This window comes from Elephantulus edwardii, unplaced genomic scaffold (genome assembly GCF_000299155.1).
Source record: "Elephantulus edwardii isolate Elephantulus edwardi_28Jun2011 unplaced genomic scaffold, EleEdw1.0 scaffold00072, whole genome shotgun sequence".
In the NCBI taxonomy this organism is placed as follows: Eukaryota; Metazoa; Chordata; class Mammalia; order Macroscelidea; family Macroscelididae; genus Elephantulus; species Elephantulus edwardii.
Window position 1 is genome coordinate 2,805,036 of NW_006399822.1, and position 20,041 is coordinate 2,825,076.

General features: G+C 46.1%; 1 protein-coding gene across 1 annotated transcript in view; it reads right to left on the reverse strand.

Annotated features, from left to right (window-relative positions):
• The window catches only part of USP10 (ubiquitin specific peptidase 10), a 36,009-nt gene extending 16,573 nt beyond the window's left edge, over positions 1 to 19,436 (reverse strand). The window contains exons 1-5 of the mRNA XM_006888870.1: positions 19,414 to 19,436; positions 19,157 to 19,199; positions 18,138 to 18,206; positions 11,786 to 11,846; positions 7,281 to 8,303 (exon numbers count right to left, since the gene is read on the reverse strand). Of these exons, the coding sequence (XP_006888932.1) occupies positions 7,281 to 8,303; positions 11,786 to 11,846; positions 18,138 to 18,206; positions 19,157 to 19,199; positions 19,414 to 19,436 (1,219 nt within the window). The remainder of the gene's footprint in view (positions 1 to 7,280; positions 8,304 to 11,785; positions 11,847 to 18,137; positions 18,207 to 19,156; positions 19,200 to 19,413) is intronic.
• Between the last annotated feature and the right edge of the window lie 605 nt (positions 19,437 to 20,041).

Sequence of the window (20,041 nt, forward strand, 5' to 3'; positions counted from 1 at the left end):
ATCGGTAAAACCAAAAGAACACAACACTGGGAAACATGACATACCAAGACAGCAGAAGGACGTGCAGAACTTAATAAGAGAACGCCCGGAATTGGTGTCTTCCCATGCTCTGGGAGAGGCCTCTGGTAGACCAGTCTTAAATGTAGCCTTCACAGGCACTGAATACCATTATGCTAGTATTTTAGAAATGTGTTCTTGAACACTGGATCATTATGTTTCTTCTTCCACTGAGCCTAAATCTTACTCTCAAAACTATGGGCTGAAAGAATGAAGTTTCTTCACAGAGGGTCCCTAAAACTGTCAATAGTGTACCTCTGGAGTCCTCAAACTCACCATCTTCTACTCTGCACCAGTGATATAGACCTCCCTCCTCAGACAGGAAGCTCCTCAGAGAAAACACCCTCATGCTGACTGGTCAGTAGTCTCCCCATCCTCCTCTGTGCCGACTGATACTACCGTCCCTCTGCACTGCAGTGGGTCTTCTGCTGGCCTCGGTCCTTCACTGCCGGCCGACTGCACCACCCCCTGTTCCCTCTCTGTTTTTTTCCCTGCCCTCAAGCACAGCCTGGCCTCGCCCACTCTCCTGGAACACCTGGCACACAGTAAGTGCTCACTGCACGGCGAGAGGACATGCATTAACCACCTGGGGACTGGAGGTGTGGCTCAGGCAAACGACTCAAGTTTGACAGAAGTGAGCCTAAGGTCTAGCTGTTAACTCAGTTCACACAACCACAGGAGGCTCCGTGGAGGGAGGATGTCCAGGCACACAGACCCGAAACACTTGGTTCAAAGCCTGGCTCTGCACTGAACTTGTTCTGTGACCTGGAGTAGATCCCGTCTTCACCTCGAGTCCAGTGAGCTGTGCGCCACACAAGTACCGTGTGGCAACCATGCCATGGCGGCCAGCTCGACGCGGCCACCCAACACTTCACATTCTAAAAGAGCTAATACAGGTGAGAAGAGAGGGAAATAATTTGCAGAGTTCCATGGGAAGACAAGTTAGCTTTACTCACCTGAAGTCACATTTGAACATTCTATAAATACACATTAATAAAATTTCATTTCAAAAGAAATATTAAGATTTAATATCTTTTCCTCTATATTTTTTTCCTTAGGGATTAATTTCCAAAAAATTTGAAGATTCCATTTTTTTAACACTGTACATGGAGCTCTGCTCTCTATTCTCCCAAATAATTTCAATAACCACAAATTCAACCCATGTTCGTCAAAGGAGCACCTCTTTTTAGATCTTGTAGTATAAACAAAAACACAACAAAGGTGCACAGGTGGGAAAAGCCATCCTAACGTCCTAATTCCTTGTAACTAGCCAGCACTGTTCCATCTGTGTGCTGAGCAATTCAAGAAGCTGGACTCTATGAAGAACATGGCATCGGGACTGAGAAGCCTCATCAACAGCCTGCCTCCTGCAGATGACACACTGTGACGGCTGAACGTGAGGACTTGAAATGCTTGCTGTAGAAGATCAAACCCTGTTCAGCTTTCAGGATAGGTTGCATCTCAACATCAAGAAGACCAAAATCCTCATCATTAGATCAGTAAGCAACAGCACGGCACATAGACAAAAAGACTGCAGTTGTCTATGATCTCCCTATACCTGGATTCACAAGATGATATTCTTGGGGTGAGGAGATCAAAAGATGTCCTCTGTCATGGACCTCTCCAAATTACTGAGGAGCAATAAAGGCAGGAAAAACCAATCTGTGCCTGATCCAGAACATGGTCTTTTCAATCACTTGCTACACATCTGAGAGCTAACCAATGAATAAGGATGATAGAGGAAGAATGAATGCCTTTGAGCTGTGGTCTTGGAGAAGAGTGCTGAAAAGTCCTTCCACAGACTGCCAAAGAACAAACGTCTTAGAGACGTTTAGACGTCTTAGAGAAAGTGCAATCAGAACCCTCTTTGGTGGCAAAGATCACAAGACTTCATCTCAAACACTTCGGGCATGTTGTTAGAAGAGGCTACTACTCCTTAGAGAGGAACATCACACTTGGAAAGGTGGAGAATCAGTGCAAAAGAGGAAGGCACTCCACGAGGTGGACTGACACAGTGACCGCAGCAATGGGCTCGAGTTATCAGAGACGAGGACGGCACAGGGCAGGCAAGTTCAGATATCGTCCATAGGGTTGCTGTGCGGCAGAGTCAACTTGACGGCACCTAACAACTGGTAAGACCCTCTTGCCTACTTTGGGCATCAGGAGGAACCTGGAGATGGTCATCACGGCATGGAAAAGTAAAGGGTCAGAAAAGACAAAGCCCCTCAGAGAGGCCTGGCATGGTGGCTGCGACAATGAGCTTGAACAGGGCTTGCTCAGAAGGTGCAGGGTCGGGCAGGCCAGCTGCTTGTCCACTGGGCCACCCTGTTTTGTTCAAAGGAACTGAACCCAACAACCACAAACCTAAAGTCAATTATTCTTCATGTATACACAAGTGTATGGACATCAACAGCCCTTTAATCAAAGTTCTTTTTTATAGCATCACCATTTCCCCTGACCACCTGACTTCTAGCCTGACATCCAGAGACATCTACCGAGACCCACAGATGGAAACGCAAGGGCAGCGGCCACCAAGAACAAGACGGCACAGAAGGCCGGGTACTGCTGAGGTCACCTGAGCTGGTCCATGACCTCAGAGAAGGCCGAGTACTGCTGAGGTCACCTGAGCTGGTCCATGACCTCAGAGAAGGCTGGGTACTGCTGAGGTCTGAGGTCACCTGGGCTGGTCTAGTTACCTCACCTTCCTTCAGGCAGTAGCAAGGAGCCAATGAAAACCCCTCTCCCTCTCCTCCCATGCCCTAAGGCCTCTGCTGGTGTAATGCACTTAGATCCTTTAGATACAAGAGAGGCCAGAATGGGCAAGCCCCCATCCTTCTTGCAGGAGCTGTGGGGGCTGTCCTGACTAAGAACAACTCCACATATGAAAGATATACACAACTGAAGCCAGTCTCCACTTTTCTAACAGCTCCCTACTACCTGCAGTTAGGAAGTAACAGTACTTGGAACAAAATGCAAACACGTCCAGAGAAGAGCAGACGCCCTGTTGCCCGCCAAGGTGAGCAGTCCCTGCCTGTCAGGGCAGCACCTTCAGCCCTAGGATCAGAATCAGTGCCTGCTCCACTTTCCCTCAAAATCTTGTTTTGCAGCTGACTGACCATCCTGATTTGCGTTTTATTTCTGGTTTTATAAAAACCAGTGGGGACCAACTAAAACACCAAATAAACCATGAACAATGACAAAAACAAAACAAAACAAAACACCAGTGGGCATTTACTAAATAGACTTAACGATGGGAGCCAGTCAAAAAACAGGGCTACCAGAAATAATAAATTCAGGATAAAAACTTTTTTTTAACCTTTAGATCTAATACAAGAATTGTCCCTTTTGCTCATTCCCAAAACTAACTATAAATACTAATTGTGAAATCCACTCTCTCAGTAGCGAGTCGTAGCCGACCCAACAGTAGAGTCAGTAAGGCACTGTAACGAACGTCAGTCTATTACCACAGACACCAGGAAACCTCCAATGGAGCGGGCTGCTCACTCCATCACACGCTGCTTAAGATAACAAAGTCGACGCTGGCCGTCTAGTTAAAGGGTTTTCTCTTTTCCCTTATGTTGTATTTAACTTATAATGAAATTGAATGTATTTCATAATTTTACAAAGTAAATCCCTACACAGAAGAGTCAGACTAGAGGGTAAAGCCTCACAAGGAGCCCCTGCACCAATGCTCTCCAAGATCTTATCCCTGGTTTGACAGCTGTGCCTACGTCACTTCAAAGGAAGTCATGGGCACAGGACGGCCAACATCATTTTATGTTCCAGAAGTTCCACAGGCAGGACTAAAAAGAGTGAAGAGTCTGAAAAGGCACTACACTTCTTTGTTCAAGGAATTGAAAATTCTTTACAATCAGTATAATCAAAAAAGGATTAAGAACAAATTTGTGATCTCTGCCCAGAAAAGGAGGGACAATCTCCTCCTGTACCAGTCAGATCTAATTTGACGGTACACTCACACAAAAATTTAAAAAAAACAAAACAAATTTGCAGGAGGTGGACATGCAATACCTCAATTAAAAAATGACTTGGATAATGTATAGCCCAGCTCTCCCCAGGAGGGCTCCCCTTCCTTCACACCTTTCCAAGGCAGTTGAACAATCTCAGTTTAAAACAGCACATATCTATCAAACCATTTTCTGAGGCTTTGGCTTCAATGTTGACAAAACACTGAAAACAGTGCTTTCGTTTTGTTCAATGGGATAAGAGCACCTCCCAGGCAAGGGACAGCTTCTTCTATGAAGTGACTTTCAGGAACAGAAGTTTACAACTGCCATGTTTCCTTCTACTACTCTGAAAGTAGAAGGCACATTTTTAACTTTTTTTTTTAAATTTTATTATTTTTTGCGTGTACCGTCAAATCAGATCTGACAGGTACAGTAGGTGATTGCCTCTCCTTCTCCAGCAGAACATCTGGTGGATTTGAACCGCATACCTCTGGGATTGCAAATGCAGCTTCTTGCCACTAGGCCACCAGAGCTCCCAAAAGGCACATTTTAAGCATCACCCCACCACTGTCTGTCACAGTTAAAAAAAATGGTTAACTCTGTTATCACAAAGAAATTACCTGGCTTTTATTTAAAAATAGGAAGCAATACTTTACTAGTTGACCTATCAACTAGATAACAGAACATCAAAATTACTGATGTTAACATGTTTTGTGTAAAGATTAAAATATGTGTAGTTGGTTGGTTTTAAGTTTTACTGTCACTCAATGGCTATCAAAAAGTGCGTATTTTCTGTCTTTTCAGGGGGATTCTGGTCCATCTATAAAGGATGAACATTCTGCTGCTTGCTCTCGCACCCACCCACCCACCCAGGTCCTGATCTGAGTGCCCAGGCGCTCCACCCACCCATGAAATCTCCTGATTACCTGATGGCTGGTACCAAGGGTATTAATTGGGGATCCAAGTAAGATAAAGTTGTTAACAATTTCAATCTTTTCTCCATCTATCATGATGCTGCCTATTGGTCCAGTGGTAAGAATCTTGTTTTCTTGACATTGAGATGCAATCCATTATGAAGGTTGCATTCCTTGATCTTCTGCAACAAGTGCTTTTCAAGTCATAGTCACTTTGAGCAAGCAAGATTGTGTCATCTGCATAATGCAGGTTATTGATGAGTTTTCCTCCAATCCTAATGCCACATTCCTCTTCAAGAGTCCAGCTTCTCAATGTGCTCAGCATACAGACTGAATAGGTATGAAGAGAGAATACAACCCTGACACACACCCTTCTTTAAACCACAGGGTGTTCCCTTGCTCTGTTCATACAACAGCCTCCTGGTCTGGGTAGAGGTTTCACATGAGCACAATTAGATACTCTGGGATTCCCATTCTTCTCAATGTTACCCATAACTTGTTATGATCCACACAGTTTAATACCTTTGCATAGTCAATAAAGCCCAAATACACATCCTTCTGGTATTCTTTACTTTCAGCCAGGAGCCATCTGATAACAATGATATCCCTGGAATGATATCCACAGCCTCTTCTAAATCCTGCTTGAAATTCTGGCAGTTCCCAATCTATGTACTGTTCTAGCCATTTTTTAATGATCTCCAGCAGTATTTGCTTGCATATGAAATTAATGATATTGTTCAATAGTTCCCACATTCTGTTAGATCACCTTTCTTGGGAATGGAAACAAATATGGACCTCTTCCAATCCAATGGCCAGACAGCTGTCCACCAAATTTCCTGGCACAGACTGTGAGAGTATCCAAGGCTGATCTAAGCCCCAGGTGCTCACGCATCCAGATCCTGATCTCAATGTCCCAAGTGTTCCACAATGGTCATTCAGAAAATATTACGGAGAGCCCAGCAATTCAGCAAGACAACTTATTTAAGCAGCTTAATAGAACAAGGAGCTGAAGAATCAGCTACTGAACTGGGACAGAATCGAACCGAAAGAGACAGCTCATGCTTCTTAGTGATGCAGAGGTCATCCTCAACTCTTTCAAAAGTAACTCAAATACCTCTTTTTACAAAGTTTTCTTCTTCTGCGTCCTGTTATCATTATCTTCATGCACCCAATCTTTGAATGTGTGTGCATGGCCATGTGGGAATATGACCAACATCAGCCGAGTGTACACAGCACGCCGTATGCAGTACAGACGGCTGATGAAAACTGCGCCCCAGCACTTCCTGCCCACTGCATGTGCGGGTCACCATCTCTCAGTGCCACTGCTGCACAGACGGGCTCCTCTGCATGCTTTACTGCCTCCTTCAAGTGTAGCTCATAAACCCACCCGGGAATGCAGCCTTATGATGTTAACGAGAACTGGTCCTACTTCTGAGTTTTACCACTTCAAAAAGGAAATGTCAACTCCAGGTTAAATCCGTTTGGAATTTTCCTTTTCTTGTCAAAAGTGTTAGTGTGTTAAAAAAACTCAGAACAGAATTCAGCAACTCAATCCAAAAGCAGCATTAGAAGGGAGTTGTTGTTTTTGTTGTTACGTGCTGTCAAGTCGCCTGTGACCCATAGTGACCCTATGTACAGCAGCTTTGAAGCCCACCCTGTCCCGAGCCAGTCTCACTAATTCCAACACACCTACCCTCGTTGCCCCAGTTACTGTATCAATCCATCTCATCTGGGGTCCTCCTCTCTTGCATTGTCCCTCCACCCTTCTGAGCATGATGTCCTCCTCCAAAGACTGGTCCCTCCTGGCCATGTGCCCAAAGTATGTGAGATGGAGCTTCAAAAACCTAGCCTCCAAGGAGAAACTTGATTTCACCTTCTCCAAGGGAAGAAAAACTCAAAATCCTATGTTAGTCACAAAATGATTCCTTGTGTCTTAAATACAAAAACAGAAATAGAGCAAAGTGAGTAGAAATCAGGGGCTGTCACGCCAGGGAGATGGCAATAGCTGTCAACCCAGAGAGGACACCTGTGTCACACTCACGATGGAGCGAAACCAGAGGAAATGGAACCTGTCTTAGAAAAGAACCCACAGGAGAAAAGATAGGAACGAACGTGCATGCACACACCCCACCACCACCCACTTCCACACTGCACACGTCACACACTTTCACTTTTAGAAATCTTTTAGGACAAAGGCATTCTCAGAAACTCCTGTGACAGACAGATAACCTATGGCTGTGGCAATGTCACCATGGCTGATGAGACAGTGGCTTTAAACCTCTCTTTTAGCGGAGCCCGAGGCACTGTCTCCCTCCCTGCCTCCAGTGTGACTGCATAACTATACCTGCGATCTTTATGGCTACAGGGTCCTCCGAAACTGGAACAAGCCCTTCTCTGACTTCAACCTGCTTTTCAGAGGCCGGGGACGATGTGACAGGTGGGGAATACTTGGTTTCCACATAAGCCATGGGTGAGGAAGAAGAGGCCTTGGAATCATGGAAGAGACTGGCCCATGACTTGGTGGGCTGGCTGGGGGGGGCGGAGCCGGCCACCAAGGCCGAGGGGTCAGTAGGGGGCTGCGCAGGTTCAGAGTCCGTGCTCTCCACTGTGTGCAGCTCCATCCCATTGGCAGCTGGGTCTGCACCCGAGGGTTCAAGTACTTGTCCATTAGCAACACCAAGGTTCTCAGTAGTATCAAGCCCGACACAAGGCTGGGCCACTGCTGTCCTTGCCAGGCTGTCCCTGGCAGCCTCGACAGGGAGGCAGGCCTGCTCAAAGGCAGGGAGGCACAGCTCTGGCTGCCCCGCAGTCCTGGCATGGCTGTCCAGTGCTCTGGGGAAAGGCCCATCGGGCAGAGAGCCACCCACAAAGTCCAGGGAGTCCTCAGGGCTATTACAAGTCCTGGGGGTGACCAACGGGGGCACGTCACCCAAGAACTCTGTGTCCTCTGCACTTCCGCTGTCCGGGGCAGGCGGGTGTGCGTGGCCGTTGACCAGGGCCTCTGTGGGAGCACTGCCATCGCTGCCATCTTTCAAGTAACTATAATACCCAGGTGGTCGTTTCTTCTTCTTCTTCCGTTCCCTTTGTCCGAGACCACCAGAGACGCCATCATTTTCCCACACTTCTGTCTCCACGTTGGAACTGCTATCCAGAGTAAGCGGAGATCCCGGGTACTGGCATTCAGAACTGTAGTTTGCATCCTTATCCACATCATCGGGGGTCTTTTTGGAAGCAGGACAACCTAAAATAAATTCCGGGGCCTGAGGGTTCAGTGTGCTGGAAATACTGTAGCTGGGGGCTCTGGGCACAGAGTCTTCCGGTTCGATTACTTCATTAACTCCAAACTCAATTCTCTGGTATTCTTGTCCTGCAGAGGCAGAAGAAGAACCTGTAAACACACCGTTCACTCACCAGTCCTCAGCTGTGAGGGCTATGAAAGCTTCAGTCAGTCACTTTTTTAAAAAAAAACTAGAAATCTCACATTCTTAATTTTAAAGCTACGGCAATTTTATTTCTGGCTGAAGGAAAAAAAATTGTGGAAATAAAACCAGTAACTATACAATTATACTAAACCTGAGGCTATATAAAACAGAATACTTTACTCTCTGGGTAGCTAAGGAAAACTTCCAGAAGGTAAAGTAGAATGAATTTATAATAAAAAGAAAGTTGTATTTTGCCTGCTTAACAACATTCCTCAAAGGAATCTGACTGTACTGGCTTATGTTAGGCCTGGGGCTAGGGAATATGTATTTTGACAATTTAATGTAAAAATATAAAACCACAATGACTAAGGGATTTAGACATTTTGGCTGGATTTAATGAAGCTAAAACATACTGAGCTTTTTTTTTAAATCTGTAACAAAAATTGTGCATAATCCTATTTTGTAATCACTTACATATGTCAGTTTTATTTGGTTTAAAAAAAAAAACCCAAACAAGTAGCATTTTCCCTGTGACCTTGCTGTAATTTTTAAAAGGTGCTCGCATAATCCACTCCTTAATGACTAAATTTGAATTCTATCTAATCTATCTGGGAATTTTCAAGGCTGCTTTGGAGTCAGAAGACCAAGCAAATCCTGTCCCAGGTTTCACATCTACTATATTAAACACAAATGCTCTATAATTCTCATCCAAATTGCCTAGAATTTATGGCAAAAGTGAAATAAGAATGTTTATATGCTACATGTTTCTTTTTCTGATTAGTGTCAATAATTCTTTACAAAGTTAACAAGTTAATGTCAAGGCTGTACAATTAAGGAGACTGACAGGGGGCCCAAGTTTCATCTACATCTGTAGCATGGCTTTAAATTTATCATGGTCCCACAGAGACCACCTCAAAGTCATTTCTTTTAAATACATCTACAATGACTTTATCCTCATGCACTCCAGAGGGGACTAAGATTGAAGCTTTAAGAAAAGCCTCGGCGAGCTCTGGTGGCGTAGTGGCAAGAAGTTGCACTGCGATCTCAGAGGTGCACGGTTCGAATCCACCAGATGCTCTGCTGGAGAAGGAGGAACAATCTCCTCCTGTACCAGTCAGATCTGATTTGGCTGTATGCACAAAAAATAATGAAATAAAATTAAAAAAAAAAAAGCCTCAAGACTTAGCTTGGCTGTGAATGTGAAGGTGGGCGGAGTTCTATTCATCATTTCAGGCTCGGGGTGGGGATGCCAACACACTGGGCACAACTGGGGTTCACTCACCCATTCTAGGACGTGTGCCTCTTCACTGATGCCGCTCTGAATCAGGCAGAGGCTTAGGATCAAGGGTGTCATTCAGAGTAAGTCTTCTAATTCTGCTAAGTAGCATTTTAAATATCTCAGACTACACAGGACTCAAATTTTCATCATTAAGCAATAGATTTTGCAAAGCACCTTTTTAAAGCAAGTTCATAGGGCAAATGCTACCAGATTTTTTTTATCAAATAAAAGTGACATCATCTAAGTGATTACAAGACATGATTACTTACAAAGGGCACCAGTCACCTTCCAGCTGGTGAACTAGGGCACTGAACTTGAAAAAGGGAAAGACTCATCATCCCTTGCTTTAGTCTACATGCTTGAGTGTCTGACATCTTCTTGAACTTGCTCTGTGAACAACTTGCTTTTAGTCAAATCTGGTATCCAGCTGATTTTTATTTCAAGATATTTCTATATAAAGATTTTTTTAAAAAAAAACCAATATACTCCACTCTATTACAGAAAATTTCATCTATTCATGAAGATCTAGTTCCCAGAGCCCCCTCCAAGCTGGCCAGCTGCAGCCCGCAGCACCATGACGGGGTGCTGGGCAGTGCCCCGGGGTCAGCCCACAGCCGTCTGAGTGCAGTGCTGACTTCTCCAGTCAGGCCTGAGCGAGCCGACCCTGTGAGCCTGGAACCACAGAATACCAGTGTGCGCCCAGGGCACTGTGTCAACATGCTAGTCACAGGGTCACGGCGGCTGACAGGTGTCTGTGCGTCTACTGAGGGGACAGAGCCACACTCGGGATGGATGAGAAGCCCTCTACAGCCTAACAGAGGGAGTGTGGCAGAGTCTGTGGCACCGGACCACCTGGAGAGGACATGTGCTGGCTCTGGGGACTGACGGCAAAGCAGAAGGCTCGTGTGCATGTCACTGTGGGGTCTGCAGGGAGCCTGGCAGAGGGGGCTGAGATAGGAGGCAGTGATCTAAGCCCTTCTCAGTCGCTCACACACACACACTGAGGGTCCCCCATGTTCCAGATGCCTCCTTGCACAGCTGCTAGGCACGTGCAGGCGATGAGAGTCCCTGCCATCATGAGCCCTCTTTCAGGAACAGACTTATGCCTGGGCAGTGAAACAGACACTGGCAGAGAGATGGAAACATAAGAGGTGGAAAGGGCTGCAGAGAAGAGGGGCCCTTTAAACCAGCTTGTCACCAACAGTGCCAGCTGGAGGCAGATCTGAGGGAGCTGGCAGAAAAGAAAGATGATCTGGAAGGGGACAGCAGAGGTAGGAAAGGTGGCATGATGGTGGCCAAGAACTCAGGGAGTGGCTGTGAGGACAGGGAAGGGAAGGCCCGGGCAGGAGAGTGCCCCAGACCAGGCGCCCTGGTGGCAGCAGCTGGGAGGTTGTACACAAAGCAGGCCTCACTGACCCCAACAGCGGACAAGCCTGTGGGGCCCCACAGCTGCCTCGGTCTTTGTCTAAGGCTCTTCTGGCCTCCTATGTTCCAGTTTCTTATGTATTATCTAATAAGTAAAACCCATTTTACACGTCTGACCATGCTAACAAAATGGCATTCATATCCCTTGCTCTTAAAGACAGACATGGCTTCAGCTTCTCAGAGAGCAACAGGATTCTTAAAAGCACCGTGGTCTGGAAGAGGAGTGGTCTCGGGAAATCTAAGTGCCAAAGGGCAGACCACACTGGTTAAATGATTGCTGTGAGGCAAACCCCTGGTGCTCACCAATCCAAAGCCCTCCCCCCACTCACCACTCACCCGGTGTCTGGGGCAGAGACAAAGGAGTAACAGGCTAGGAGGGAGGTGAGCAGGTCAACTGGGTTCCTGAGAGAACTATCCACAGACTGAGACCTGGATGTGAACCCCCAGAATGATGGCCAAGTTGCCAAAGAGAAGCAAGGACAAAACACGCTGGTTCCGAGATAGTGCGCCCTCCACGTGCAGTAGCTCCGGCACCGACTCAGACGTGCGTCGCTCTCTGAAGTGGAGAAGAAACTAACTTCACAGCCAGAGCGACTCAGAGATCAAATTTGCTATGGCTTACAGCACAGAAATCATGTAATGCGCTCAAGGTAAGAGGAAGTGGGACAGTATTTGCAGGGAAGCCTGCCCACCGGGCCCATGGGAGACAGAGAACCAGCTTACCGTCGAGGAGTTCATCTGCAGCCTGAGCGCCACACAAAACTGCTCCATTGTAGGGAGGAAGCTGCACGGAAGTGGAAACAAATTTAATTCAACACAGGGTTCACTACCTCATTAGTGCACCATTTCATGAAAACTACTGATCCACGCAGCTCTTCAAGACTGTACTGTCGCTCAAGTCACACGTGTGGACTCCAAAAAACAGAAATAATACTCACCCAAAGGAGATAAAAAGCCCAAACACTGTAGAAATGCTTTCAAATATGCACTGTTAATAAGCAGATGGGGGGGGGGGGAAATCTAGCAAAATGGACTGCAGTCATCATGTCTGTCAGCAGTAAAGCGTTTATCGTTACCATCCTCTTCATCTAAGGACACCAGAGACTGGCTGCAGTGAACAGGTGTTTTACTGTCTGGTGGTGAAGACAGACCCTCGCTGAGCCAGCGCGCAGTCCTGCTGCTCCCCATGGATCCACACAACTTGCTGTGAGCAGAGCAGGGACATGTGGCTCCAATTTTAGCACAAATGCCTCATATAACTCAATTAATGACACAAAATCACAGTCCTTTCTCAGGAAGAAAGAAAAGCAAAATTGCAAGTGTCTGACCTCTTTCCAAAGAGCAGGAAGGAGTATGACTGTCCTAATTTCTTCCTCCTAGCTATTCCACAATATGGATTTATTTATTAGTTGGGACTATTTCAAATGGACAAATTTGGGATGAGAAAATAAAGGATAGGCAGGGGTACTGATTATTGCTACCTGGAGTAGAACCACCCCCACCCTACCCCCCAAAAAGGCAACCTCAACCAAACTCTGTGACACCAAGTCAATGAACACACAGGCCAGAGCAGAGCTGCCCAGGGCGGAGCACGCAGACCTCCACAGTGCACACTGTCTCAGCTTTCTCCCACAGAGCAGCTGCAGGTTTTGAACTGACAACTTTGCAGCAGCCAAGTTCTTTAACCACTGCACCACCAGGACTTCTTAAAAGTTTATTTCTCAAAGTAACTGAGGAGATTCCCTCCTCCTCAGAAAACCAGTGATAGACAGAAACAAAGAAAAATCAGCGATCAAAAGGGAGCGAAGACTCAGAATTCATGACCTGGCCTCTTTCTAGACTGGGGTGTGCAGCATTGGTCATGTTTGAAAGGGATCCAATCCTGCACCACAGCTCAATTTCGCTCAGGGTACAAACCTCACAATCCACCCCCTAAACATCCCACTGGCCCCAGGCACCTCAGCAACCACCACTGGCACAAAAATGGGGTGGAACAGGTGTGCCTGTGAAGGGCACCTGAGTCACACCAGCATCCCTCTGCAGTCACAGGACTGCTCAGAGGCTCCATGCAACACACAGCAGCAGCCTTCTTCCTCTGCACAAGGACCCTGGGGGCTCCCAGGAGAGAAATCGCTACCATCCGAAGGCACTGAAAGTCTTCAACACTTCATGCATTGCCTATTTACACAGACCATTTTATCATATTAAGATACTATCTCCTTTTCTGAACCAGTCACACAAACAGTTCCATACCCTCATATCTGAACCAAGTTTCACAAAAGCCCAACCTCTAATGTCAAAATAATTTTTCGAATGGCACTGTGCTGAGGAAAAGCAATCTGTCTATGCGAGGCCTCTCTCCAGCTCTGCTTGGAGAAGGGTGCAGAGCCCTGCAGAGGCCAGGGTGTGAGGCAGGCTGCAGGGAGGTGGGATTTCCAGAAGGAACCGCAGTGAGAGGTCTGGACACACTGTAAGCCGCCTTCATGGACCTCTGCCCTCTGCAGCCATCCACCCAAGCAGGCTGCACGAAGAAACCCCCACACCTGAAAGACCCAAGGGATGGCCCCCCATGCCCGAAGGCAGAGTGGCAGGACAGCTGTCTCAGGTGTTTTACAGGTGGTATACTATCAAGGTCCGGTGTTCATGGTCGCCTGGTCAGTATGCAACACAGGCAGGACAGGGTCTCCACATACATCCAGTGTGCTCTCAGTGACACTGCCTGTTAGTGTCCTTCAGACACTTAGTTCACTATTCTGATACAAGACAGCTTCCCTGCAGGAATACCAAACAGTGGAGGAGATGCTGGCAAGGAAGAAAGCATGTTTGTGTATATGAAGGGCCCAGGTAGATGGCATCTGTAATTGAACAAACTTCTACAACTGTAAGATGCCCCTAGAGCCTGTGGACTTCTCAGGGGCAGAACAAGCCAACCTCAGGAGCCTAGTGCCAGGGCTCATGGGGCCTGCCCAGCACTGCCCACCGAAATCACAAGCGTCTACCCATGTTCCAGCAGAGGCACTACAGGCTTCATGTGCTAAGTTCAATTTAGCTTTTTCAGTATCATAATGACTGCAACTCAGAGGTCTGAATAAAACTGTAAAAACAATTTCTAATTCTCTTTAACTACACAACTAACCATAAGAACAAATGTAAGTTATTTTATGCACACCCATATTTATTGGTGCGTCACCCACAAGAGCAAACAGATGGAAGTAACCCAAGTGGCCATCAACAAATGAATGGATAGAAAAACAATGGAATATTACACAGCACTAAAAAAAAACCCCAATGAACTTGTAAAACATTACACACCATAGAGGAGTCCACAGGACATCATGCTGAGTGAAATATCTCCGTCAAAAACGACAAACATTAAATAACAATGCTATTATAAAATAAGATAGACGTGGAGGAGTTAGTGAGAGAACGGGAAAAGAATGGCTAATGAACACTGCATAAGAATAGATGAGGGAAAAGAACTGTCCGAAAGGAATATATGATTGGGCATTATATATATGACAGCAGTCTGGAACAAGAGGTGCATTGTGGGATGAGATGATGGAGGGTTGAGAAAATGTGCAATAACAACAACAAAAAAAAGAAAATGTGCAACAATGAAAAAATAAATACGGGAAAAGGAAAAAAAAATGCAAAAATTTTATATTTGGAAACCCCAAGTCTCTGTAAACTTTCATTAAAACTACTTTTTAAAAAGATAAAAAATTTTTTTTACATTTTAAGAGCAAAAAATTCCCCATATAAACATGTGAGCCAAGTTAAAGCAAGGGAGAGCCAGACACCTTAGACAGGAAGAAAAAAAGATCACCTAGTCTGAGTCCAGCAGCTACGGGAAGCCAGCCCTCTGATGAGCTGATGTTCTCAGTGCACTGTCTACAACACCCTCGGGAATCCCTACTACTTCCCGTGAAACCCCATTAAGACACAGGTCTCAGAGAATAACTGTCTACACTCCATGTCATCACTCCCAATAAACCCCCCACTGGCCTCTTTCTCTCTCTCTCTCTCACACACACACACACACACACACACCCCCATCTCTCATACATGTTATCTCAGACTCTCACATAGTTTCTCATACATGGTATCTCGGGCTCTCAGTGTGTGTGTCTCTCTCTAACACACACTCTCCGTCTCTCGTGCACGTTATCTCAGACTCTCACATGCTCGCTTTCTCACACATGGTATCTCAGGCACACATTCTTTCTCTCTCTCTCTCTCTCTCTCTCACACACACACACACACACACACACACCTCTCATACATGTTATCTCAGACTTTTCCACTGTCTTTCTTTCACAATGCAGAAGTCTCTTCACAGTTTCTGTCTTTCAGTTATTCTCTCTCACTGATACAGGATCACATACAAATTAAAACCTGAATCATTAACAGAGTTTACACAGAACCACCACAATTAACAGTTAATTAACTTTTACCAGGAGTCTAATATACCTTGAAAACACAACTGTTAACATCAATGAACACAAACCAGTAGGATTAAATGTGTTTTATTCATTTTCTTTTTTTTTTTTATTCATTTTCTAAGTGGAACTCTAACCAAGGTTTTTTATTAATGTCTTTCTTTTTCCTAAAGTAAAAGAACAGAACAAATACTCTTCCTGCTGCTTTACATATGATTGCATTTAATTTAAATCTACCTTCAAAAGCCAAGGTGAGAGGCATGAAAAGCTTTGCCAAGGTCACATGGAAGGATTATGGTCACAGCCATGATCTTTTCATATCTATCCTAAAAGGTCAGCTGTCCTTGACCCTTTTTTAAAAACAACAACAACAAAAGACAAAACACAAACCCCAGGTACCTTGCAGATAACTCTAAGCTCCCAGGGAGCTTTGGGTTGTAGTCCGCAGGAAGCTGCACAGCTGACACAGACAGCACCTCCCTGGCAGTTCCAATCCACCAGCTGCTTTGAGAAAAAAAGATGCGCAAACTCCTCCAGCGGGATCAACATCTCTGAACAGCTGCTGCACGTCAGCTCTAAGTCAGCTACCATGAGACAACGAGTCGGCAATGGAATGGCTAGACTCTCGCTGCTAACCAAAAACAAAGCTAGGCAGGTGAAACCCAGCAGCCACTCTAGAGCAGAAAGATGGAGCAGTTTGTTCTGTAACAATTTTAACTCTGGAAACCTAAGGGGCAGAGAACTCTGTCCTGAAGGACCACCAGAAGTGGGGTAAATTCCATGAGAGGATGTTTGAGCATCGTTACGTATAAATATAAGGAACACTGTGATGCATTGGGCTGCTAAACAAATGGCCAGTGGTTCAAACTCACCAGCCTCTGCAAGGCAGGAAAAATGTGGGAGTGAGCTCCCTAAAGATTTGCATCCTCAGAAACCCTACAGGGTGGCTATGAGTTAGAATACAACCCCAGCGTAGTAGTTGGGGTCCATGCAGAAGGGTACCTGAGGGCACTTGGCAATAAGATACCCAGGCCCTGTTAGGGGTTAGTAAACCATGACTAAGATCTTAGTTAACATAAAATTACTTCTCCCTCTTCATTTTTCCTATTCAGCAATTTTTCAGTTTCTATATGTAAAACAATCTGAAAACTTTTCCCAGAATATTTATAAGCAAACTACTTGTTGCATAAAGTGGTCTTAAAAAACCCGTATCAATGGGGAATATTTTTATGTCTCAGTTCCAAATTATTTGGGGGGAAATCTACCGTGGCAAAAATATTAATGAATTCATAATTTTAATGCAATTCCAAGCAAGATTTCAGTAATGTAACTTGGCATGCTGATAATAAAATTTTTAAAAACAAAAACAACAGCAATAATAAATAAATAAATAAATCACAAGAAATGGGTGTATACCCCACCAGAAATTTATTACAAACCTCATAGCAGGGGCACAAAGGTAAAGAGAGGGACACAAACAGAACAGGGACTCGGTTGTGAGACACAAAGGGAAGGTGATTCCTCCAGGAGGTGGGCTCCCCTAAACAATGCTGGGACAGCTGCTGCTGCAGTGGAAAGGGGGCTCTGGGAGAAGGGCATGACCCCCTCAGACTCCTACAAAAACCAGCACCTCATTCTCAGATGTTTTATACACTAAGGTGTGAAAATAAACAATACACAAACAGCGTTTATCACTCAGAATAGGATCATAATTTTTGACAATAAAGTTAAAAATGTATAATCCTTCACCCATTAAAATAATTTTGGTGCATCATACACAAAGTGTACTTCGAGGGTGAGCTCTGGTGGCCTAGCAGCAAGAAGCTGCATTGCAATCTGAGGTGAGCTGTTCAAATCCACCAGATGCTCTGCTGGAGAAGGAGGAACAATCTCCTCCTGTACCAGTCAGATCTGATTTGACAGTACACACAAAAAATAATGGAAAAAAGAAAAGAAAAACAAAGTGTACTTCGTGACTTGAAGTAAAGTTCATGGCTGGAAGTCTCTCCTCTGATGGGAAGAGAACTTGTAATACAGACGTTAAGACTGAGGCCATAATCAGTGATAGGCCAGGCGTTAGAGTGCACAGTGGACAGGACGCTCCTGGAGGGGACGGCCAAGTGGCTGATGCTTGGAGACAAGAAACGTGCTCAGCTGCTGTCAGCTGAGCAGGCAACGCCGACAGAGAGCAAAGCCACCAGAACCCATTTATGACCCACATATCCACGTCAATGACGCTGATACGGACAATCAGGAAGATTTGTTGACCGGAAAGAAAAAGCAAGCGGAGCCCACACCTTCTGCGGGGAAAGTGCACGGCTCAGACCTTCAGCTCACTTCCTGGGTCCCCCAACAACCCAAGATGCCCATTCACTGCAGGGCCGTGTCCACTCCTGAGTCCACTCCAGGTGCGAGTCCTGGAGACGCCTCAGGGCAGCAAGGGGGGCTGGGCCACGTGGGTCCACTCCAACACTGCCATCCTGGTGAGGCCCAAGGCCTCTACGGGCCAACCCGTGAGGCACAGGTAAATGTGGACACTGGATGTTTAAGTCAATTATGAAATAAAAATTTTTAAAATAAAGGTGAAAACAAACCGTATCTACGCACATACTCCACAAAATCAAGTTTTGTCTTACCTCAACAGAGGAGCGAGGTGTCACAAAGAACTGATTGAATTCATCAGGGCTGAAGTCTCCAAAAATATACTGCGAAAGATCAGAGAATCATTGGTCATAAACAGTGCACCGTGAGAAGGCCATCCCACAAACACCAGTGCCAGACTCCCCACGCTCCTCTTCAGAGAAACAAGCAGCACAGCAGCAGCCCCCCACTACAGATGGGGGACCCGCCCTGCGCCGCCTGCTCTGCCAACAGAGGGCGACCTCTCACATGCACCTCACTGCTGTGCTGACTCCCCGGGAAGCTCCAGGCCAGTCTCCACCCTGCAGGCCAGGGGCAGAGGGCATGGCAGACGGGAGAAGGCAGCGAGCCCACTGTGAATATTAAACAGTGCAGGGGGACACCTGGTCAGGGACACGGCCTCCTGCGGCTCTCCAGGCACAGAAGCCTGATGTGACTCATTAGGTATAATAACAGTCAGCTGGCTTAAGAGGCACAAAAGTCACGTGGCAAGTGGTGCCAGTTCATAATCACCCTGAAACTTCAGGTTCTTTGCAAGAATCAGCATAACCAGGTTTCTACAGTCCTCACATATCCCTTTGACCAATCAACTCTTCAGAGCCTATGCCTGCTGCAAGGAGCCTGGTGGCCACAGCCCCTAAATGAGACTCCTAACCGAAAGGTCAGTGTTTGAACCCACCAACTGTTCCCCAGGATAAAGACAAGGCAGTCTGCTTCTGTATGTACTGACACAGCGCTGGGGAAGACCTGGCCCCCCTGGGTTGCTGGGTGGGTCACTGTGAGTCAGAGCAGCTTGAGGAAGGTGACTTCTCAGTAGAGTGTCTGTGCTTAGGGCGAGGGCTCAGACTGGTAAGCGGGGTGCGGCACCTCTGCACCTCAGGGTAACCTGAACCTCAGCCTGTTGTTGTATGAAGCTGAGTCAGAATCAGCCTACAGATGCCCCTGCAGTGATTTTCAGAGGCAGGAAATCTAACGGAAGGAGACTGCCTTTGCTAATTAGCACTGAGTCAAGTACCCAGCGCTTAACGTCTGCACCACCCCGGGCCTCTCCATTTCCACTGCAGAGGAAAAGAAATGGCAGTGAACGCTCATACCGTCAGTGCGAAACATCTCCTGAAAGCTTCTTGGCAAGACTATAAACAGATGTTAGAAACAGAAGCAACTCCATGTAAATACACTCGCAGTCCACAAAGAAACCATGCATCGACAGTAGGAGCTAACGTAAGCAGCAGAATCCCTCAGGACTTAGAAATGATCTCTTGAAGTGCTTACATCATGAGCACGGTCCTTCTCATGCTGTCAACACAGCAGGAAGCACATGCTAACTTCACTCAAGTACAACACTGAGAAATGGAAGGAAAAGGTAAGTGAAAAGAAAGTAGAGGAAGAAGTATGAGAATATGCATGCTGACCCTCCAAGGAGGATTCCTTTAACATCCTACCTAATGGATGTTGACATTTAGAACGACCCTGAGATACTTTTCAGGAGACAAGAAAAAGAGAAGCAAGCCAGCAACTGGCAGAAGATAATCCAGACACCAAATGTTGATGAGGGTGTGGAGCAACCAGAACTCTCACACATCACAGATGAGGATGTAAAAGGGTTCAATCTGAAAAGTTGTTGTTGTTGTTATGTGCCATCGAGTCATTTGCGACTCATAGTGACCCTATGCACAACAGCCCTAAACCCTGCTCTATCATGCGCCAACCGCACTGCCTCTGACACACCCATCCCGATTACCCCAGTCACCGAAACAATCCATCTCAGAGAGGGTCTTCCCCTCCTGCGCCGTCCCTCCACCCTCCCGAGCATGATGTCCCTCTCCAAGGACCCGTCTCTCCTGGCAACATGTCCAAAGTATGTCAGACGAAGCCCCAGAATCCTTGCCTCCAAGGAGTA